The sequence below is a fragment of the Heloderma suspectum genome, chromosome 1 (genome assembly GCF_057233095.1).
Source record: "Heloderma suspectum isolate Gila_16-S chromosome 1, 16-S_ref, whole genome shotgun sequence".
NCBI classification, from domain to species: domain Eukaryota; kingdom Metazoa; phylum Chordata; class Lepidosauria; order Squamata; family Helodermatidae; genus Heloderma; species Heloderma suspectum.
In genome coordinates, this window is record NC_139458.1 from 266897090 (window position 1) to 266921038 (window position 23949).

Below are 23949 nucleotides of genomic sequence, written 5' to 3' on the forward strand. Positions count from 1 at the left end.
TTTGCTAGCAGTGGTATATGATTTCATCGGTCATTGTGTTAATTCAAACTAGTTATCAGATGTCTTTGTCTGCTGAAATAAAACCCATACACTGTAGGTCATTTAAAAAAACAGTTCTGTGCTTCCAAGAAAAAGCACTTCTGGCCTGAAAATATATTGGGAAAATACACTGTAAAAATAGTCGTGTGTTGCAATGAGAAATTGCTATTCATTTCTTTTTTCTTTTTTTTCTGTGTCAAGTCTGCTGTTTTCTGACTAGGATACATGAAGATCATTTCATCATTGGAGCCAGGGACAAATATTGTAATCATTTATTGTGAGACTCCCTATGTGTGGGCAGGAATTCAAAACTCACATTTTACTTATCTGAAGTTATGGCTTAGATTAGATTATGTCCAGTCAGCCTAGATTGATTTTTTTTAATCAATTTTTCCATTTGCAGTAGATACTTCCTTAGGGGAAAAAATGCGGAGAGATTTTTGGTAATAAAAATATGTCTACAGCTAGGGCTACAATCCTATGCTTCCTTTGAAGGTGTCCTAGGACTTTTTGGATATCTCCATCCAAGGGAAGAGAAAGGTTTGCCCTTGAAGAAGACCCAGCCTTGCAAGCCTCCTCTGTGAGACTGCAGGAAGATCCACACTTGGTACTTCACTGATGTCAGAAGTCTGATGTAGGAAAGCACAAATAAAGGAGGCATGCTGGAAGAGGCTGTAAATCTGCAAGGAACAAAACCCTCCTGTGCCTCCAGCACAATGGAAGAACTATGTCAGCCTTGGAGCTGGTGTAAATTTCCCTCCCACTGGAATCAATAGCAGGGAAAAGTCTAAAAAAAACAACACATTGGAAATAAATAAAAAGTAAAGATGCCCCTGCCCCTTCTTGGGTAGGGCATTGGGAATGGTGCTATCTCCCTCACCTATAGGATTTTTCTCTCTGTAGATCTCGTTCCACCCAAGAGGGTATATTTTAATACCTATTAAATATGAGCTGCTCATTCATTTTAGCAGTAGTTGCATTACAACAGGGGACCATCATTGGACTGAGGACTGCAATCCCTCATAGGTAACCTTCTGGGGGTTGAATACCAGTTATGGGCATAGCCAAACTATGTCTATACCCCATTCACACACCTCCATCCCCCATTCATACACAATCATTTAAATCATGTCTTCCCCCACACAGCAAGTAGCCTTAGAAAAAAGCTCCCATTTGCACAAATGGGATTTTATTTCTAAGTCTGATTGCTAGGCTGAGAAGGGGAGGCTGTGGACTAGAGGTCCCTACCCCTGCTTTATGCAGACTTGGTGGGTTAGGCCACCTTTCTTTCTGGATTTCTGGATAATTTTTCTATACACTGGCCTGTTTCACATGACATGCTGGGCTCACTGGAGGTTGTTTAAACCATGATGGTCGAAGCATGTGTGGGGTGCTGTTTTGCATATGCAACCCCCCCCCCCCCCCGATAGGTGGTTCCTATGTTGTGCAAACCTGGCCACTGTGGGTTATTTGAGGGCTAAACAATCCTTGCATAACTCTTGTTTAGTAGTAGGTTTGAATTTTGCGTATTCACGATGGTGCCCGGCACAGACTGCAGCTCATCTAGGGTTGAACAACCCAGCGTGAGCCTGGTGTGTCATACGAACCCTGTCAATACTTCCTTTGTTTGTTTTTATATGTATGTCCAATTATGTGTTAAGAACAACAACATAGCTTTACTTATATCTTGTATTAAACTACGTTAGGAAAGTAATTAGAAATTAGCCACACACAAATCCTATTATCTTAATAAGGATTTCGGTTTTCCTTTGTACGTGAACAGCCTACACACAGTTGTGGGTTGCTCAATCAAGTGATCAGATTTTTTTCAGAAGCAAGAGTGGTAGTTACCGGGGAAACTCTTCCCCCTTTCCCCCATTAGATAGGATATAAACTTGGTTGGTAGCTATAAATACTCGTAATTTGAAAACAATGAATGCAGAGCTTGGGAACTTAGAGGGCATAAACAGGAATAAAATGTCACCCTGGTGGATCAATTAAATGTGAGGTTAGTAGAGTTCGGTTAAACTTCAGTGTCACTGTTCATATGTCATTGGCCATTAACTGTATTGGTCAGGACTGCTGTTTTGATTCTTGGGACTGGTTCTAGCATATATGAAGTGGTTTCTTCATATAATAAGATGGGGAACCTCCGGCCTGTAGGAGGTCATTCGACCCACCAGCTTATCCTGGTCCTTACCTAAGCTGCATTAAGCCTTTTTCAAAGCCTCTATTGCTTCTAATAGGGGCTTTTTTCAAGCCTGATTGCAGTAAGTGGAGCATTTGGGGGGAAGGTGGCTGCTGTGGAGGGAATGGCTAACCCTCCTCTTCCCTAACGTTATGATCCCCTCAAAAAATTGTCTCTCCCCCATTGCACTCAGGCTTTTAAAACCCAATTGTGGGGGAGGGATAGTGTATGAGTGTGGATGCACAATCATGTTGTGGGGTCACATGCCAGTAGTGTGGTGGCCCTGCCCACTTTGGGAGGTGACCCCACCCACTACAGGCATGTAGCCCCTGACATGCTCGCCTGGAACCAATTCAGCCCTTGGGCTGAAAATGGTTCCCCACCCCTCATGTAATACCACACAAAGCCTGAATAATAATTGAGAAATCTTCCCAAAGCTTCTAATCCAGTAAGCCTTGTGCTTCAGATACAGCTGGTCAAGAAGAGGTGAGTTGCATGCTTAGGAAGCGTATTCTAAATGCTGAACTGCTTGCTTAATTACCTATATTAATCACTTAAAAGGATGCTAGTAAAAAGAAGCACGACACAACGCCATCTTTCAACTCCAGCATCCACTTGTTTGACAAACATACTTCCTCAGGCGTGCTATATGATGAGTGTGGGTTGAGTCATTCTTCGTCGTAGTGTAGGTAGATCATTCTTGGTTGTAATGGGGTCAAAAGCTCAGAAAAGTGATTAGAAGAAGGCAAGAAGGAATAAGAAAGTTTGCAAGCTAAAGCAAAGAATGATACCGTGCTTTCAGATATTTAGGGGAGAATGTACCCAATTGAGATGCATTAAACTGTTGTTATTTGAATTTATTTGATGCCTTTCTCTGGGGAGAACATTCCACGATTTGGGGGTCGCCACTGAAAAGGCCCTGTGCCTTGTTGCCATCCTCCAAACCTCCTTTGGAGAAGGCAGTCTGAGAAGAGCCTCAGATGATGATCGTAATGTATGAGTAGGTTCATACTGGGAGAGGCACTCTGTCAGGAATTGTGTTCCTGAACCATGTTAGGCTTTATAAGTAAAAACCTGCACTTTGAATTCGGCTTGGAAACATCCAGGCAGCCAGTGCAAGGTGGACCAGAATTGGTGTTATATGCTAAGATCTTCTGGTCTCCATTATCAGTCTGGCCACTGCAATTTGCACAAGCAGAAGTTTCCAAACCATCTTCAAAGGCAGCCCCAGGTATAGGAAAGGAAAGGTTCCTCCTGTGCATGCACCGGGTCATTACTGACCCCTAGAGGGATGCTGCTTGCGCTGGCGTTTTGGTTTGCCAGTGCCTTCCCCAGTCATGACTACCTTTCCCCCAGCAAGCTGGGTACTCATTTTACCAACCTTGGAAGGATGGAGGGCTGAGTCGACCTGAGCCGGCCACCCAAGACCCGGCTTCTGCTGGGATTGAACTCAGGTCATGGGGAGAGTTTCGGTTGCAGTACTGCCACCTACCAGTAATCTAACCTGTTTTGTGCTTATTCTCCCTCTGTTGTAGTACTAGAACGTGGGGTCACCCAATGAAGCAGAATGGTAGGATATTCAGGACAGACAAAAGGGCATACTTCTTCACACAGTGCACAGCGAACAGAGACACTGTGCTTTGTTGCCCTTTGCTCTACTTGGAGCTGGGAGAGCAGGGCATTTTGGAAATGACTCAACTGCAGGAGAAATCCCAGGCTGCTTTATAAATTCCAGCAAGCCACAGGCTGTGCCTCAGCAGTGTGCGAAGTGAGATGCTAAGCGTGACTTGTAGTTGCGTTGAGGGAGACGGCTTTGGCCGAGGGCTGCATCTATTTAATTTTAAGTAATTTTCCATTGAAATTTGGCCCTGGGGAGGGTAGAAATATTTTATTTGGAATTTGAACGTAAAGGTATTCAAATCATGAACTGGGGATATTAGATTAGTTTTAATTTACATTGGAATTTAGTTAGACCCATCTTAGGATGCCAGCAAATGGAGCTCTCTGTATTATCACTCCTAAGTAACCCCAAGTCTTTTCAAAAGCCAAAAGAAATTCAAAAATTTTTAACTGAATATTTAAAACTCCTCAGTCTTCCATTTTAGAGGAGAGGAAGTTCTCTCCTGGCTTATTAGATTCAAAATACGTTCTGACTGATACTAAATTTCAGTTACATATGTTTTCCTGTAATAGTTAGTTCTTGTTAGATGTTCCTCTTGTAAATGAAGGCCATCCTTTTTTGTCACCAGGGTCTTAGATATTGCTTGTAGGATAAATCGATATGGCTTGGGACCAGGGTAGCTGAAAGACTGTCTTCTCCTGCCCGGTTCTTAAGATCTTCTGAAGAGGCCCTTCTTTTGAGACTGCCACCTCTCAAGGCATGTGCAGTGGTGACCCAAAAGAGAGCGTTCTCGGTGGATGCTCTCAGGCTGTGGAACTCCCTCCAAAAGGCGGCTAGGTTTGCTCCTCTGTGCTGTCCTGCTGGCAGGCAAAGACCTCTTTATTTAAGAAGGCCTTTAGCCTGTAAGTGAGGCTGTTGGATTGGGCCCTGTTTTAATAATATTTTAGTAATATTTTTTCACTGTGTTATGTTTTATTGTATTTTAATGTACTTTGTAATGTAAAGTGTTTTATTGTTTAAATCACTTTTAATTGTTCCTGTAAGCCACCTTGAGTGACATTTTTTGGTAGAAAGGCAGGTGTTGTATGAGCGGAACACACACTCCTTGTTCGTTGTCTAGCCGGACAATGGATCACGCTAGACATGGGTAAGGCTTCTGGATCTAAAAGCGCTTTATTGCATGGCCCGCAAGGCACTCTGTCAGTAAAGGGGCAGAGAGCCCTGAGTGTTCAGTGGGGCGGGCTTTTATACAAAGAAAGACAGAACGTCACATATAGGGAAGAACTCTAGCCATGCTCTAGTAGCTGCATTACTTGGAAGCATTCACACAATCTGTTATCTGACAAGGGACTGAATGTGTGGGTGCTTGCCAGGTACTGACACTCAGTTATTGCACAAAATACAATGTTATCAGCCTGCAGTCTGGGGAGGAATTCATCCTCCCTAGCAATTCTCAGGGAAACTGCTTACAGGCTGTAATTTGCTTCTTACAGACTACGATGTCAACAACATGGAGTAACTCTGGTTCATACTAAACACAAGCCATTCTGGGGTACACATAACGCATTGGGGGTGAAGTTAAAGGATTCTTTCCACACAGGGTACAAATAAAATTAAAAAAATAAATCGTTCCCATAATAGTGAAACGCAAGGGGCTGCTGCAGGAGAATTTAGAAGGAATGTCAAGGTTAAAACTCATTGCTCTGCAAAACAATTGTCTTTTGAAACATTTAAGTTAGTGGTGTGTTTGTGCAGCACACCTAGTCCAAAAGCTTTTTTGATGAACTTTCTAGGCTTAAACAGCAGCACTTAGGGGTGGATGCTACCTTAAATCTTTTTGGTTCATTGGTCAAGGACAGTATTTTGAAAGTAGCTTCTCCACAAGAAATTTGCCCTGTTCAGAGTAGGTCTCTGAACAGGGAAGTATATGGGGAAGTAGGGAAGAGAAGTCCTTAATTGACCCCTCTATCCAATGACTGGATGATGGAGCGATTAATCAATTAAGGGACTCCTTAAATCTGGAAGAGAAAGGGAGATCCTAGGCTAAGAGTAGATGAAGTTGCATCTATACCTGTGCCTAATGAGAAGGAAGATAAAAAGAAGTTGATGTCACAGGGAATAAGGAAGTGGTACAAAAGAATCTAGGTAAGAATTGCCGGAATAACAAAACCGCATAAAACTGGGCACTCTTTAGGAAGAAAAAAGATTAAAGGCGTCTCTTCCTCCTCTATGAAATCTCCCCTCCCCCTGGATATGCTGATGATTCCATATGGATCTTTGGCCTTACATATTATTAAAATCCATACTTCCTCACGTTGTAGAAGTAGTGTTGAGTTGGAAATTGCAAACAGAACTTGTTATGGGAAGATATGGCATTCCAGACATCAGTTGAAAAAAAAAAATTGTTGGTGGAGGCTGGGGTCCTACTTGTACACCTCTTCTTGTCTTTTTGTATTTCACCAGCTGTGAAGATAGTAAATGTAGAAGTTCCAGGGATGAGCTACCCATTATAAATGGCAAGGATGTTAGACCACGGAAGGCATATCTACTGCAAAGGCCCTTAGGCAATGTCATGGGATTTAGAGCTGAAGGACCTTGGACTGGTCCAAGTTTTCAAACTTCATTACATAGTGGCCCAGTGTTGGGTCCTGGTGCCTCTGGTCCTGTCAAGTGTATATCACCTCCTGCTCCCCACAAGCTTTTTCATCTGGTTGAATTAGTCAGAGATATTGGAAGGAGCCCTTTTTACCATTAGAGGAGGTGTGCTCATGAGATGCAATTAGGCTTATGTACTGGAATGTATCAAGTTGGAACAAGAATATCAGATCCTGACATTTTTGAGTCCGTTATTAATTTTAATGTATTTTTCCCAACGAACATGGCTTTCAGATGGTTTAGAGATAGCAGTTTTCTAGACAGAAAAGACGCAGCCTGAAACAATAGCAGACCTTCCTTGACAATTGAGCAATCACAGTAAGACTTGGAAGAACTATGCCATAAACATACATACTGTCTGAACTTTATGGACTAGGTTGATCCCCACCCCCCACACCTGTTTTACAACGGAGTAGGGGGAAGGGAGAAAATATGTATATTACAAAGGTTTTTGTAGATAGTGAGTCCTCTGCTTTACTTGGGAATGTGAGATATGTGATCAGTTCTGACCTCCCCTACCCCCTGCCTACATTCCTCATGCCATTTCCCCAAATGAAATTGCTCCCTAACCCCTGAGGACCGACTTCAATCAGGGAAATCCCATCCATTACTAGGGCCCCAATCCAATATCCGCTAGCTGCTTTTAAGCTTTGTAAAAGACCTTGAGAGATCCTGTATAGCAGATATGTGTTATACCTACATTTGCCCTCAGCACATAGCAAAATGTATGGTATCATTTCTTCCTGGTGCCTGAATTTCAGATAGAGAATTGGATGAACATACCAAGTTTCACCCTGATCTTTCAGTCTTCAAGACAGATCTCTCATTGTTTGTGTTACAATTTCCCTGGTCCGCTTGAAGATGGATGTGGTGTAGACCTCATGTTTCATACTTAAAAATATAGAACTGTCCTAAGTATGTGCACCGACTTTCATTCCCATAGTTCAGTCTCCATGGCAACTATCACACTAAGATTCATTTTTGCATTTTCCTCCTTTTAAAAATAGGTGCAGGGTGGGGTTGAGCAGATCTTCAGAGAATTGCCATTAAACATACTGACTTCCATGGTAATATCTCGGTCTCCAAGGCAGATATTGTACTGTGGGGCATGTTGTACTTCCTTGCCCCATTGAAATCACGACTACGAAGATATAGTTAAGTAGCCCTCTGTGTTACTAACTACCATGATGTGGTCTCCTCTTGAATAGACTTTTATTTATTTTTTCCATCTTGAAGTAAGCTGGATGATTTTGGCTCCATTTGTATTGCTGACATGCATTCTCAGGATTTGTAAACTTGGTATGTCAGGAATTTAAAGATGAGTTTATTTATATGAGGGTGTTCTATGTAGACAAGCCAACACTTGGCCCTTCACTTTCTGGCATTATGCCGAGAACAACATGTGCAATTTTGTCACCTTTATCTAAACATTGGTTTACTTGAATCTGAATGATCTACATTCAGCACATACAGCATATTGAATTCAGCTAACATATGGGAACTTTGATAAGTGGTAGTCCTCTTTTGTCTTCCAATTAGCTGATTGCTTTAGGTATTCTCAAGTTAGATTTAAATGCATGTGCAGTATCTGCAAAGATGTCTGAATAAGGTTGGGAAAATTTCACTTTCCTGGTTGTCCACTTCCTTATGAGTTTTCATTTGAATTCATTTGATAGTACCCATGAATTAGAAATGTCCCATTCCCTCCATCCTGCCCTATCTTTATCTTTGATACAGGTTTACCTTTATGGCCTATCATCACTGAAGGAACCCCCTTGATAAGTTGAAGTTGGCTATCTCAAACCCTGACAGCTGGAGCACTTGATTGTTGGCTCAAGGATAGCAACTAACCACATGTTTGTACTTCCTCCTCTAATGAGTCTGTCTCCCTAACACTGTGACTATTGAGAAGGCTGCTCAAAGAACTTGGGTGTTTCAAATGAAGAAACTGCTGTCTGGGAAAGGATGGAAAGAACTGTTGACTCCCCCGCCCCCCACCATCTCTTTGGCCAGGAACATTTTAAACATCTGCTGTCTCAAGGAAAAACTCACAGACAGGGATAGTGAGGTGGAAAAACTGGTGCTCAAACCAAGGCAGCGAAAATGCTTTGGCTACTCAGGAGGACCCTTGCCTGTTGCCTTTTCCTACTTCTCCCTCCAGTTTTGGGTGCCCGGAACGACCAAACCCGAAGACGCTTGGACTCCATTTCACTGCAGGGCAAGACCTTTGGTAGAACAGCTGCAGCACGGGCTGATGAACCCTCCTCCCGAGGTATTGAGAGCTACTCTTCAGCAGTCTCCCCTACAGGTAATTTATGCTCCTACACTGTGGGCAGAGGGTCTCTGAAGAAAGGCTAGCTAGCGTGGAATATATGGGAAGGTCAGGCTTATTTCCTCAGTATTAACTGTATGCCCCGTATATTGGTCTTGCTTTACCACTTACTTAGTGGTCCATGGGCCCAGCTTTTTTGGTGGCTGGACTGCATGAGAGGCACACATTGACTAGTGGTGCATCTTTTTTCTGGCAGAGATGTGATGATGGTAAGCATTTTCTCACAATTCTTGGCACGCTTATAGGGTTGCTGAGGATGACTGAGGATACATTGCAAACTTTTGAACACGTAATGACAAAGTAGATAGCCATACTTCAATGCTCATACCGGTAAGCCAATGGTAAGCAGTATCAGCATATATCGATGTGTTAGGGGTATGGGCCATCAGAAGATGAGTGCTGGTTGCAGAATCCCTGTCTGTTGGGAACAGCATATGCCCATAAATCAAAGGCACCTTCTGTAGATTCCTTTAAAGAAATCATTAGTCGCTGCAAGGATCCACAGACAACTTTGCCTCCAAGCATTAATTCCTATTCTTTTATTATACTTGCAAAGACTTGATAAGACTGGGGATACAGGAAGTTTCTCCCTGGATCCCACCCCCCTCTATTTTGGTGTCTGTAGTTTTAAAAAAACAATATTAGTCAATGCGGTTATACTAAGGCTGCTCTACAATTTTGTAGTTAGAACACACTATGAACTCATGGCATTCACTAGAAATGAAGAAAGGAACAAATACAGGGAATTTGAAGAAAAAACTGTAGGGATTGTATAGGTGTTAAATATTCTCCCAGTCATGGTTTTCTATTTGACCTTCCTCAGATTCTGTTGCAGGCTTTAACCAAAACTGTAAGGGTGGTTTCAGGTTTTTTGTGATAACAATAAGATGTGGAAACTTAAAACAACAACAACACCCTAATGCCAATATTCTCAATGCTTCCAATAATACAATAATCACAATTTAGCTGCAATTCCATACACCCTTACTTGGGAGTAAGACCCATTCTACTCAATGCAACTTTCTTCTGAGTAGATATTGGACTGCACTGTTTGTTCTAGAAAGATATATTTTGTGCTGCACTTTACTATCTTGGCCAAGCAGATTTCTAGATCTTCTTACATTTGTTGAAGAGAGGGTTCCTAAACTTTTTTTTTTAATTTTCAGAGTCAAAAGTCTCTTCTGAGTTCAACTCAATGACTTATCATTTTGTGCTTTGTATTTTTCTTGCAGAGGATATTTGCAGGAGTCAGCCCCTGGATCTTGTATTTATAATAGACAGTTCCCGCAGCGTCCGAATTCAAGAGTTTGAAAAAGTGAAAACCTTCTTGGCCAAAATGATTGACACCTTGGATGTTGGGGAAAGAGCAACTCGTGTGGCAGTGGTGAATTATGCCAGCACAGTCAAGGTTGAGTTTAATCTTCAGACATACTTTGACAAAACTTCCATGAAGCAAGCAGTATCCCGCATCAGTCCGTTATCTGTGGGTACTATGACCGGTCTGGCCATCCAGACAGCCATGGATGACGTTTTCACCGAAGAAGCAGGGGCGAGAGATTCTTCCCTTGACATTCCCAAGGTGGCAATAATTGTGACAGATGGTCGGCCTCAGGATCAGGTGCAGGAGGTGGCTTCCAGGGCTCGAGCTTCTGGAATTGAGATCTATGCAATTGGAGTTGGCCGAGCAGACATGCAGTCCTTAAGGTTGATGGCTAGCAAGCCAGTGGATGATCATGTTTCTTACGTGGAGACGTATGGTGTGATTGAAAAGTTGGCTTCTAAGTTTCGAGAAACGTTCTGCAGTAAGATTTATTATTTCAACCGCACTTTCTGTGTCTTTTTTAATGGTTTTTGTTTCTGCTACTAAGGGGTAATACTGTGTTCAGCTCAGTAATTTAGATGAAATAGGTCACAATTTCAGGTTCTGGGATCTGGAGCTTAGACCCCACCTCTGCCTTGTACTTAGCTTTCTGGGCAAGCTACTTTTCTTTTAGACTCACCAGTTTGCTTTCTGGGAAATGGGTGTTTTGTGACCAGCTACGCTGATCATGGCAGCCATTTTGTGAGAGTGCCCACAATATTCTCTCAATTCTAAATGTACCCATTGACCCACCTTCATGGATCACTGCCTTGTTGTGGCAAAGGGGCTTGCATAATTCAGTGAAGCCATAAGCTATGCTGTGCAGGGCCACCCAAGACGCACAGGTCATGGTGGAGAGTTCTGACAAAATGTGGTCCACTGGAAAAGGAAATGGCAACCCACTCCAGTATTCCTGCCAAGAAAACCCCATGGAATGTATCACAAGGCTAAAAAAGATGACGCTGGAAGATGAGCCCCTCAGGTCGGAAGGTGTCCAATAGCACACTCTGGGAGAGAGCGGAGGACAGGAAGGCTGGGCGTGCTATGGTCCATGGGGTCATGAAGAGTCGGACACAACTTAATGACTGAACAACAACAAAAGAACAACAACCCATTGACCCCAAAAGGTTGGGGATCCCTGACTTAATGTGTCTCAAGAACAGGGCTAGATGTACACTAGTGCTTTTCATCGGTACTGAAGTGCACTGATAACAGCTGGGGCTCATTATGCATTCCGCATACCACTTTTCTAGCATTATTTCCCACATTTTATTCCGTTTTATCCAAAATACTGCAACAGATGTCATTCATTGTGTGCTATGAGGTATAAATGCGCAAGAAGGATATAGCGTCACCATGATGGGATCGTAGCGATACGACACAAGGTGTAGATCTGGCCCTGCTATGAACTGACCCAGTATGGGGGCTCCCTGGAAATCACAAACAGTGCATGTGGAAAAGGGATAGAGACAGTGATGTAAGGATAGTATCATTTTCTGAAATTTTACAGCAGGACAGGGCTGACTATAATATTATCCCTCTCATACATCGCTACTTATGTGAGCTACTGCAACAGTTACAATGAACCCTGTCCCCCATCCCCCATTAAAAAGGCATGAGTTTAAGAATTTTGTTATATGTTCTAGGATCTTGAATACAAGCTCCATACTATGGCACAGATTTTGGATCCCTTGCTTAAATCCTAACTGCATTGTTCTCTCTCAGTGTCACTCGCAGCATGAGCCATATCATGTAAACTTGGCACAGTAAGATCTTGGAGTGACTTTGACATGGCAGAGTCTGTGGGATTCCATTTGAGTGATACTCAGCACTACCCACAAGTAGAAACTGTAGGCTCTTGATGTGCTAAATACAACATGTAGCTACCCTCAGTGCAGCCTTCCCTAAGCTGGTGCCCTCCGGATGTGTTTGACTGCAACTCCCATCATTCCCAGCCAGCATGGCCACCATGTCTTAGTGTTTATTTAAAAGTTCACTGGCTGAGGTGGTACAGCCTCCTAACGAGGCAATGTTACATGATTCAACATGGGGCATCACTTGTTCACAAGTGTCCACAAGTTAAAGTGATGATCTTGGGCAACAGGTTGAAAACTAGCCTCCCTCCTGAGATTTTGATGCAGGACATGATTTTGGCGTGGAGGCATTTTCAAACAAGCAACTCCCCACATGAAAATTGACGTGTACAGCCCCATGAGAAGACTGCGCCATCCCAGCCAGTAAATTTTTAATGTTATCAGTCTTAAGAGCATGCAAGATTAAACATTTAACATTAAACATGTTTCTCCTGTACACTCCTCATCTAGCTGTGGGTGCCTGTGCCCTTGGAACCCATAACTGTGAGCAAACCTGTGTGAGTAGTGATGGCTCTTGGCACTGTGACTGCTATGAAGGATACACGTTGAATCTGGATAATAGAACATGCTCAAGTAAGAATCTGGCTGTTAGCACATTCTGTGGGATAATTTTATTTTAAAAGGCAGTATTTATTTATTTATTATTTAATTTATTAATTGCCCATCTGGCTGGTCACCCAGCCACTCTGGGCGATGTACAACATACAATAAAACAATAAAATTTTACAATAAAAACATTTTCTAAAATACCCTAACCCACCCCAAATGCCTGCCTGAACAACAACGTTTTTAATGCACGACGGAAGCTCATTAAAGAGGGGGCATGACGGAGTTCCCTAGGGAGGGAGTTCCACAGAGTGGGGGCCACCACAGAAAAGGCCCTCTCCCTCATCCCCACCAGTCTAGCTGTCCTGGCTGATGGGACAGAGAGAAGGCCATCCGAGGCTGATCTTGTTAAGCGGCCTGTCTGGTGCTGCTGGAGGCGCTCCTTAAGATAGACTGGGCCGGAACCATATAGGGTTTTAAAGGTCAAAACCAACACCTTGAATTTGGCCCGGAAAACAACTGGTAATTTGTTTTTGACATAATTTCTTGACATCTCGCTAGCATGTAGCCTAGCTGTCACTGTCCCATACATTTCAATATACCTACATGCCTACCTACCTTAACCTTAACATCTCTTCTAGGAAGGGACGCCTGGGCATCTGGAACCCATGGCTGTGAGCAAATCTGTGAGACTAGCAATGATGGCTCCTGGCAGTGTGACTGCTATGAAGGGTACATACTGAATCCAGATAAAAGAACTTGCTCAAGTAAGAATTGGGAAGCTCCTTCAGTCAGCATATTTTGTGAGTGGGGGTGGGGAGGGGGGTGTAGTTTTTCAAAGCAGTTATGCATGTAATTCGTTAACATCTCTCCTAGGAAGGGAGAGTTGTGCACCTGGAGCCCACAACTGTGAGCAACTTTGTATGACTAGCAATGGGTCCTGGCACTGTGACTGCTATGAAGGGTACATCTTGAATCCGGATAAGAGAACGTGCTCAAGTAAGAATATAGCAGCTTCTTCAGTCAGCACATTTTGTGAGGGGATTCTGTTTTTAAAAGCAGCTAGTTTATTTAACTTCACTTACATAATTTCAGTGATTTTTAAAACAATCCTGTAAAATAGGTCAGTATTATTACTCCCATATTGCAGATGAAGGAAGGCTGGGCTGAGATAGTGGCTTCTACCTGATGAGTGCATGGCTGAAGTGCAATTTGAACCAGGTGGCTTCCCACAACTCACCACTTAGCCACTCTAAGCAGTACCTCAATAGGGGTATTCAAGCAATTCCTCAATAAGCGTGGTGTAGTGGTTAGAGCGTGGGCCCAGGACCAGGAAAACCTGGGTTCAAATCCCCACTCAGTCATAGAGTTCACTGTGTGACCTTGGGCCAGTCACTAGCTCTGTGCTTAGCCTACCTCACATGTTTGGCTTGTGTGTGTGTGTGTGTGTGTGTGTGTGGAGAACCATGTACATCAGCCTGAACTCCTTGGAAGAAAGGTGTGATATAAATGTAATAAAGAAATAAGCGTACACACGAAGACATACATTTTTTAGCATCATATACAATAATAATTTCAATTCTCTGAGTGCCAGCCGTTAAGTAGCCAAATTGAACTGCCTACGCACAACTGGGATGTATCAGTAGGTTTGGGGAAACCCCCACATTTGCAGAAGTACAAAGTTTTAGAGAAAAAATCCACCCCTTGCCACCCACTCCCATCCCATCCCAATGGTACGTGCTTAGCGGCCATAGAGACCTGATTGACTGGCGGCGGGGGGGGGGGGGAGAACAGAAAACCGGGAGGAAAGGGGAAATGGAATGAAGTGTCCTGAACAGAAGTAGTGTCTGCTGCAACATTTTATTGCAGGTCCCACTAGTAAAATTATTGCTCAACTCTTTCCCTAGCCAGGGACACCAGGGACAGTTGTGCAACTGGGACCCATCCATGACTGTGAGCATATCTGTGTTGCCAGCACTAACTCTTGGCACTGCGATTGCTATGAAGGGTACACTTTGAATACGGATAAGAGGACCTGCTCAAGTAAAGCTCTCGCAGCTCATTCAGTGCCTATTTGGGGGTCGGGAGAATGGCAGCTTGTTTATTTAACATGATTTTTCTTTTCTTATTTTACAATTTGTTCTTCAGCCATGGATGTCTGTGCACCTGGAACCCACGACTGCCAACAAATCTGTGTGCCTAGTGGCAGATCCCATTATTGTGAGTGCTATGAAGGATTTACTCTGAATGCAGATAAGCAAACATGCTCAAGTAAGAATTTTACAGTTACATCAACAAGTATATCCAGGAGGGGAAAACAGATTATCACTTGTTTTGTAGAATGTATTTGGTTTTGGCTGAGAAACCAAATTTTTGCATTCTAGTAGGTGCCTCGCTTACCTGAGGAAGTTTGTGTCTGAGGAAGATTTTGGCTGTAACAGCTGCATGACAGGCAGAAACTTTTCCTGGCATTAAGGATGAAAGCTATCCTAATTGGATTTCTGTCATACAAACGGCACTGAGGATTTGTGAGGGAAAATGTGGTCAGTCTAATTCTAGGCCTTCAGTGAGTCTTATGAAGAGGCAGGCAAGAGAAGACAATATAACATGGGGTAGAAAGGGTGGTTTTAAGGGACAGGAAGGAAATACAATAAGACAGGAGGGATCAGGGTGGGGAGAAAGTTATAAGGGAACAGCAAAGAGGAAGACATAGCTGTAAGGGGGGGGGGCGGCAGGGTTTGTTGTCCATAGCTACGCCTCATCATGGCCTGCAAGCTCCAGTACTGTCTGGGGAGTGTTGATAGTACTATTCAGGCTAAATTCAGGCTAAATTCAAGAGTTGTTTGTTTATACAGTGCCTAAGCTTTTCTAGGCACTTTTCTAGGTGCTTTTCTAGGCACTATAAAAAAAATAAAAAACAACACAGGGGTTGCCTGCAGGCTTAACATCTAATAGACACATCACAAATTGTTAGGCTTTCTTCACATGGACCTTTATTCTGAGATTGAGATTGCTCCTTCAAGGAAGTTTGCAGGCTCTTTACATGACCCTCCAGGGCGTCTCCTGCACTGAATCTACATGTAGCAGTTATACCGTTATCATAACTGTTGTTGCCCATTGGTGTCATGTGTACCAATAGTTATGATAACGATATGATAATGGTATAACTGCTGTGTGTAGATTCAGCCTCCATGCCCTTTGTTCCATTTTTAAATAGATTGCTGATAACAAGGCATCAAATTACCCCATTGTGTTCCGCTTGAGCTCCCTCTGTGAAAAGAGGAAAAGCGGCAAGAAGAGGAGCGAGATCAAGGAAAGATAATGGAAGACTCAGATACAGGGAGAAGGAGGGGGAAAGGATGGGGGGAAAGGAAGCATGTGAAAAAGGGAGTCGTGGTGATCCTGCATTTACAGTCAGGGCCAGAAATATTAGAACAAGGATAACTGTTTTGGCAGTTGACCTCTGTACACCACCACATTGAAGATGAAAGGAAACACACCCAGATGGGAGTGAAGTCAGGACTTCCAGCTGTAATTCAAGGGGTTTGACAAAAGTGTGGTTAAGACGCTGAACTGCAGACTGGAAGGTCGTCAGGTCAGCAGTTCAAGACCCTAGTGCCGCGTGACGGAGTGAGCTCCCGTCTTCAGTCCCAGCTTCTGCCAACCTAGCAGTTCGAAAGCAAGAAATTGCAAGTAGATAAATAGGTACCGCCTCGGCGGGAAAGGTAACAGCGTTCCGTGCACCTCGGTGTTCAGTCATGCCGGCCACATGACCACGGAAGCGTCTTCGGACAGCGCTGGCTCTTCGGCTTAGAAACGGGGATGAGCACCACACCCTAGAGTCGGACACGACTGGTTGGGGACACCTTTACCTTTTTACCCATTCAGAAGTACAGCCAGTGGCATACACACACACCCATCATTGGGGGCTCATAAGTAATGGAACGAATGGCTGACAAGCAGCTGCATGGCCAGGGGTGGCCTGTTTCCTGCGTACCCCATGACCAATCAAGCAGAGAAAAGGCCTGGAGGTGGTTCTGAATGTTACATTTGCATTTGGTAGCTGTTCACTGGAACTCCCAACATGAGGTCCAAAGAGGGGTCCATGCGAGTGAAGGAGGCCATCATTAGGCTGAGGAAACAACATAAATCCATCAGAGAGATAGCAAACACAGTGTGAGTGGCCAATACAACAGTTTGGAACATCCTGAAAAAGAAGGAATTAACTGGCAAGCTCAGCAACAGCAAAAGGCCTGGAAGACCACGGAAGACAACTAAAGTGGATGACCGCAGAATTCTGCTCATGGTGAAGAGGAACCCTTTCACAACATCTAGCCAGGTCAAGAACGCTCTTGAGGAGGTAGGCATGTCATTGCCAACATTTACAGTCAAGAGACGGCTTTATGAATGTAAATACAGAGGCCTCACAACAAGGTGCAAACCACTGGTAACGCTCAAGAACAGAAAGGCCAGATTAGCCTTTGCCAGCAAGCACCTAAAAAAGCCTGCCCAGTTCTGGAATAAGATTCTTTGGACTGATGAAACCAAGATTAACTTGTACCAGAATGATGGGAAGAGAAAAGTATGGAGAAGGAAAGGAACAGCTCATGATCCAAAGCATACCACATCATCTGTCAAACATGGTGGAGGCAGTGTTATGGCATGGGCATGTATGGCTGCCAATGGAACCAGGTCACTGGTGTTTATTGATGACCTGACTGTTGATCAAAGCAGCAGGATGAATTCTGAAGTGTATAGGGCTACTTTCTGCTCAGATTCAGGTGAATGCTGCCATACTGATAGGACACCCCTTCATATTGCAGATGGATAATGACCCAAAACATACAGCAAAAGCTACCCAAGAGTTTCTCCAGGCAAAGAAGTGGGATGTTCTTCAATGGCCAAGTCAGTCACCTGATCTCCAGCCAACAGAGCATGCTTTTCACTTACTGAAGACAAGACTGAAGGCAGAAAGACCCACAAACAAGTAGCAGCTGAAGGCAGCTGCAGTAAAGGCCTGGCAAAGCATCTCAAGGGAGGAAACTCCGCATTTGGTCATGTCCATGGGTTCCAGACTTCAGGCAATCATTGACTGCAAAGGATTTTCATTCAGGTATTAAAGGCGACCCTTAAGTTTGAAATGATGTTGGTTTGTTCCATTACTTATGAGCTCCCAATGATGGGTGTGTGTGTATGCCACTGGCTGTACTTCCTGAATGGTTAGTGCTTTGTCAAACCCTTTGAATTACAGCTGAAAGTCCTGACTTCACTCTCATCTAGGTGTGTTTCCTTTCAACTTCAATGTGGTGGTGTACAGAGGCCAACTGCCAAAACAGTTATCCTTGTTCCAATATTTCTGGCCCTGACTGTAAAACGGAAGCAGAAAGCCCCATTTTAAATTCAGGATTTTAGGCTGGTGTAGAGATGCCCTTAGAATGAACAGAACTGAGGGAAACAGTTCTGGGAGAGGAGAAACTAAATTGCATTTAGTCACAACTGAGCTGATGGAGAGGGCATACATAACACCAAACTGTGGTTTAGCAGTCAAGAGTGCCCTTGGAAACTCGGTCACTCCCTTCCCCTGCCCCCTCTATGCACAAATTCCTTTCTTCATTTCATGGTTTTCATTTACCGTACTTTGTCATGATAAACTATGTTTAGAACTAACCACTAGACCACAGTTTGCAAACCCACTTCAAACTGTGGTTTCAAATTATTTGCTAGGAGGCAAGGCATTAGCCACAGTTTGCAAATTCAGAGAACATGGCAAAGTAGGGTTAGTGAAAATTGGGACGTGAAGGAGGGGAAGGGGGAAAGAGCGGGGAGAATGTGAGCTACTGTTGGCTGGCTTGTTGGTCTAGGCCTGGTGCATGATTCTCATTTAGAGAGTGATCTTGTCCTTTGCCTCAGGCAGCAAAATGTCTTGGGATGGCCCTGGTACAGGAGGGGAGGAGGTGGAGTGGGGAGGAAAGATTTGTTGTGCAAACAGCCTTCCATTCACACAACATTTGGATCCAACCTAATATTTTTGGTGCTGTTATTATTGCTAACATATATGGTTTATTCTCTCCTCAGGAATATCAACAAGTAGTCTTTCTTCTATGGCAAAGGAAGAGGCCTGTAAATGTGAATCTTTTCTTACATTTCACAAGTTGGCCACCTCATATCTTGAGACAATATCTACAAAATATATCCTTTTATTGAAATCTTTTCATTTCTGCATGTCTTGCTTTTTTACATATTTCCTGGACCAAATTTATTGTCAAGATCAGTGGTGTAAAAGTACTCCAGAGAAATAGGAAGTCCTATTTCCTCTTTAAATAGAGGAAATTTGGGGATGCCAATGTTGCAGTCCTAAATATACCAATTAGAATATAAGTCCAATTGGACGCAGTGGGACTTACTTCTGAGCGAATATATATAGAATTGCGCTGTTTCTGAGTACAGAATGAACCTGTCAGAATTGGTGCAATTCAGCTACATTCAGATCAATAGGAGGTTACTATTCACATCAAAGGGAGATGGGTTGCATTCAAATATCCTAATCCAGGTACTAGTTTGCCCATATAGTAGAGGGTTCATACACTCAGAACAGTAGGTCTACATGTGCAAACCTTGCTAGATTTTGCTACCCATCTCATAGGCATGTACATTACCACTGCATATTGCTGCATGCAGGTACACCATTCTGCAGATGGGGCAGATCAGCAGGGACCAGGTGTGCATGACACAATCCAATGCATTCAATGTTGCTCCTGAATAGTGCAGATAAAAGTATGCACTCCCATCCGTCCTTTGACAGGGGTTGGTGCATACCCTCATATTGTCTGTGGTCACTGTCTAGGGCTTTTCTTCGCACATTATTAGTCATACACAACAACTTGTTATATCATACTATATCTCTGGCTTGAGGTCAACATTTTCCATATTCACAAGAGCTCTGTTCAGGCATTCACCTAAATACACGTAGGCTAAAAGTGTGTAAGAGGCTGGGGGCGCACATTGAAGCACCATTCCTAGTGTCCCCATGTATGAGGGCATTTCTTTACATCCTTGTTGTGCATTCAGTGTGAAGGTCTGAGGAGGGTTTCTATGAGCGTTTGGCTGAACATGCTCCATGCAGTTGAGAATCCTGCTTTATCAGGATTCCTGAGCAAGCTTCTAAATGTGTTCAGTCAAACATGCTTAAACCCTCTTCAGACCCACATGCTGAATGCATGAGAGGAACCCGTTCAAGGGGGGACACTGGGGTGGGGCTTATACATTTTTATCCCTCGCACATTCAGGCAAATGCCTGAATAGGGCTAATAATATGTTAATAATAGTTGTATATGATTTTTTTAAATGATAGCAACATTTGTGTACAAAAATCTTATGAACATTCATTAGTAGCAATAAGACAAAATTGTTTAATGTGGTATAAAATTCCTCCCTTCCTCCTCCTCCTCCCCCCCCTCTCTCTCTCACACACACACACACACACGCACACGAATGCACACACACACATACACACACACACAGAGGAGAGAGAGAGAGAGAAATACGGGGTGGACAATTTTCTGGAAAATAAATTAACACTGGAATTTTGCAGGGGGAAAAGTCTTTTTTTTTTTTTAAGTCTTTTTTCATGCTTTTGTAAAATACATGTTTAGAATGCAATCCTATGCATGTTTGGACAGAAAAAAGTCCTACAACTCCCAGCATTTAATACTGGGGATTACAGGACTTTTTTTTTCTGTCTAACCATGCATAGGTTTGTGCCCTTAATTAGTAATGTAACGAATTAATACAAGTTATATTGGGCAATTGGAATGGAGATAATATTAGTCAGATCTAAAATTTAAAATGTAATTAACTTTTTTTTCAGATGAGTATACCCAAGAAACATGAATATATTTATGTACACAGTACTTTGGGATGCTAAAATTAGTAAAATAATAGTCTTCAGTATCTTAATTTTTTTAATCTTTAAACCTAAATATTGTGAGGGAATGTGTGCTATTTAGTTGTCATATCTTAAAATATTTACAAGTATTCCAATAAACATAGGTTTGCATCCCCAAGCAGTGCTGGTGGAAGTGGATTGGCAGAGTGGAGGCCCCTTCCATGATTATTTCAGTGCTATTTTAGAGAAACGTGCTACATCTATAGTAAAGTAAAATGACTTCCCCACTCCTCCTCTTCCTAGTAATCCCACAAAAAGCCTTCCCTGAGAATTGCAGGACCCTCCTAAATGGTATTGTTAGATAAAAAGTTCTTGCTTTCGGTTTAGAAGAAAAGGATGTCAGGTAGGCAGCAGTGGATCCAACACTATTTTATTGAAACGTTTTGCAAAACGGGTGCAGAGCAGTCTGGACCCCTAGACACGTGTGCAAAAGCCTTTTATACCATATCACTTCTATTGTTCTTGCCAGTAACCAATGAAACAGTCAGTACATCAGCTTACCAAGTTAATAGCCAATAAACAGTCAGTATCAGCCTACCAAGCCGTTAGTCATGAGCGCGTCATTATGGTTCTCCTTTTTGCTCCGCCCACATTTTTCCCGCCACTCGGGCTCCTACGTAACTGAGGCGCCAACGGTTATGGAGTCTCTTTTTCTAACAGTATGGGCTATGGAATGGAGGAATTGTTGAAAATCAGGTAGTAGCACCTTCTGTGATGATTTTAATTGTATTAAGAGAAACATATTTACATATATAGTAAAGTAAAATGTATACATTTTGGCAGGGCTAGCATCAAGGGTAGGCAAGGTTGGGCACCTGCCAAGAGCCCACACCCCAGAAGGGGTCCACTGATAAGAGTCCCCTCAACTTGTTCCTTTTCTTCACCATTGCTACCTGCTTGTTCACCTGCCTCTCACTCTGGCCCAGAGAACAGTGGTGATGAGAAGGATGCCACTGCCTACTTGCTCACTGACTCTCTGAGTCTGTCAAGCAAGCAAGCCATAGCAATGATGAGGAACTGGATGAGGAGCAAGACCACCTGATGACAATGATGCTGAAAAGATAGGCTCACTGAGGGAGGGGATCTATTGAGGATGTCTTGCCCAAGGGCCTCAAAAACCTGGAGCCGGCACTGCATTTTGGGTTACCAAATACAGTAACTTTAAGCAATGCATTTTTATGAATTGATGTCTCCCCGTCCCCTCAACCTTTTTATTATATTGCATTTAGCAAAAAACTAAAATAAAAAATGCTTTCCTTCAGATATAAAAATGTGGGGTCTAATCTTGTCAACTGTCCCATGGACTTCAGTGGGATTTGTCCTCCTGAAACTAAGCTTGGTGAGATTGCCATGTGATATTCTTCCTTAACTGTTGACCACTAGATGATCTGTCTAAGAAATTAGAAACATACCAGTACAGAGGGGAGCATATCTAGAGCTAAAGATCTTGCTTCAGTTCAAAACCATGTTTTTCGGTTGCACTTCGCAAGCTTTTGTTTCATCAGCCTTTCAAAGGAGTTGCTTCGTTATTAAGGATCATGCAAGCCAGATTAATGATGCTACTCTTATTACGCATATAATTGTGCCTGATTAAAGAATGACTGTGCTGCATGAGCACGCACACACACACACACATACAGCATATCTCAGTATTTGTTTATATTCTAAGCTGTATGTATAGTGCATTTTCTTCCACAGCTGAATTTGCATGCTTTCTCTAAAGCTAAATCTGCCCTCTTTTCCTCCACCTTCCCTGCAACACAAATCATTTAAAGGTATAGATAAAACCTTAATAAAACAGAGCAATTTCTCTGAACATTTCAGCTGCTTCCAGACAGATGGCTCCTAATCATTGCTAACTAACTAATCTCTAATGCTACTAGTGTCGCATACAATCATATAATTCACACCCCCTTTATTGGGTGAAAGGGTTCCTGAGTTCTGAATGAAGAAAAGTTACCAGAACAAAAAGGTGGGACAAACAAGGTGTGTGTATGTGCGAAGCTGACCGGAGAATGTGAACAATAAGATGTAGTTATCAGTGAACTCTGAAAGAGGACAACAGTGGACAAAGAGACTTCCACAATAAGCCTGGAGCCTGAAGCAAAGATCGTGTAAGTACCAGCAGATGAAGCAGCGTCCATGACCTCTGGGGGAAAGGTGATGTTCTTTAGCATCAATAAGATGAGCCCAATTAATGTACAACTAGAATGCGTAGTCCACAGGCATGTTTTCTGATGTCATACAAAGACTTAAGAGTATTTAAGAAACCCCCAAATCAACAGAACTCTGAGGAAGATCGGAACACCAAAGAAGAAGCTGCTCACAGCATACCTCCTGCTTCTGAGTATATGAGCTGGCTGGCCCCCACGTGCTGTTGCTTCAACGTGGGTAACTATTTGAGTGACTGTGGAAAGTGTGAATGGATTGAACTCAACTGCATTTTATCTAAATAAAAGTGTTCTAGAAATTGCATTTGGATTTTGAGTCTCAATCTGTACCTTACCTTGAATCCCAGCTACATATTCCTTACAAAAGTGGAATTGCAATTGACTTTCCACACTATCAGGTTATTGTACTTTTTTCTGTGTGTACATCCTGCTATGTTCCACCCACACCAGTGGGCATGACTGGTGAGTGGGGATGTGAAAGTTTCAATTCACCTGAGCAGCCATTTAAATATGTATGTATGTGTGCATGCGTGCGTCCATGTGTGTGTGACAGAGAGAGAGTGCCTTTTAAAAACAATGAATTATTTAATTAGTCCTAAGCACTAATTAATTTAACTGTGATTACCTATTGCTGCCCATGAAATATCAAAAAAACAAATGTCTAACATGTGTTTTGGATCAGAAGTGTAGACTGGAAGTGCTTAATTAGAAACAAATATTTTAACATTTCAGAATATAGCCATAAAAGCATTTTAGCACTAATTAAAAGATCAGTAAAAAATGTGGACACAGTAATAAAATGGTGTCAACTGAAAAGATAATAGTGAAGGTGTGCTGATTGGCAATAGGTGCATCTGCCCCAAACAGTACAGTACACATCAGAATCCCACCCCTTTAAAAAGATGGAAGAGTAGAACTAGCATTAGGGTTAGATCATCTGCGGAAATTGCAATACATGTCTATTCTAAAAAACAGGCAAACCTTCTGCAATCTGAGAGAAAAAAAAGAAGAACCACAAGGAAAATGCAGGGGGAAATGATTGGGTGATGGATAGTGTCGTGTGGATGCTTTGTAAAAAGTGAGTGAACTATACCACACTAAACACCTAGGGTTAGATCCAACACTGTCATTCTACTGAGAGAATCTGTTCCATCAGTGGGCACAGGAGTGGGGAATTCTCCCTCCTCCTCCCATTCTGCAGCCTCCCATTTGCCTCAA

General features: G+C 42.8%; 1 protein-coding gene across 1 annotated transcript; it reads left to right on the forward strand.

Annotated features, from left to right (window-relative positions):
- Positions 1 to 8553: 8553 nt before the first annotated feature.
- MATN3 (matrilin 3) lies at positions 8554 to 23034 on the forward strand. The gene is made up of 8 exons (XM_084830644.1): positions 8554 to 8811; positions 10068 to 10637; positions 12520 to 12642; positions 13257 to 13382; positions 13492 to 13614; positions 14764 to 14886; positions 18691 to 18804; positions 21941 to 23034. Exons 1-8 carry the CDS (start codon positions 8607 to 8609, stop codon positions 21994 to 21996), a joined length of 1440 nt encoding a protein of 479 aa, XP_084686770.1. The 5' UTR covers positions 8554 to 8606; the 3' UTR covers positions 21997 to 23034.
- The last annotated feature ends 915 nt before the right edge of the window (positions 23035 to 23949 follow it).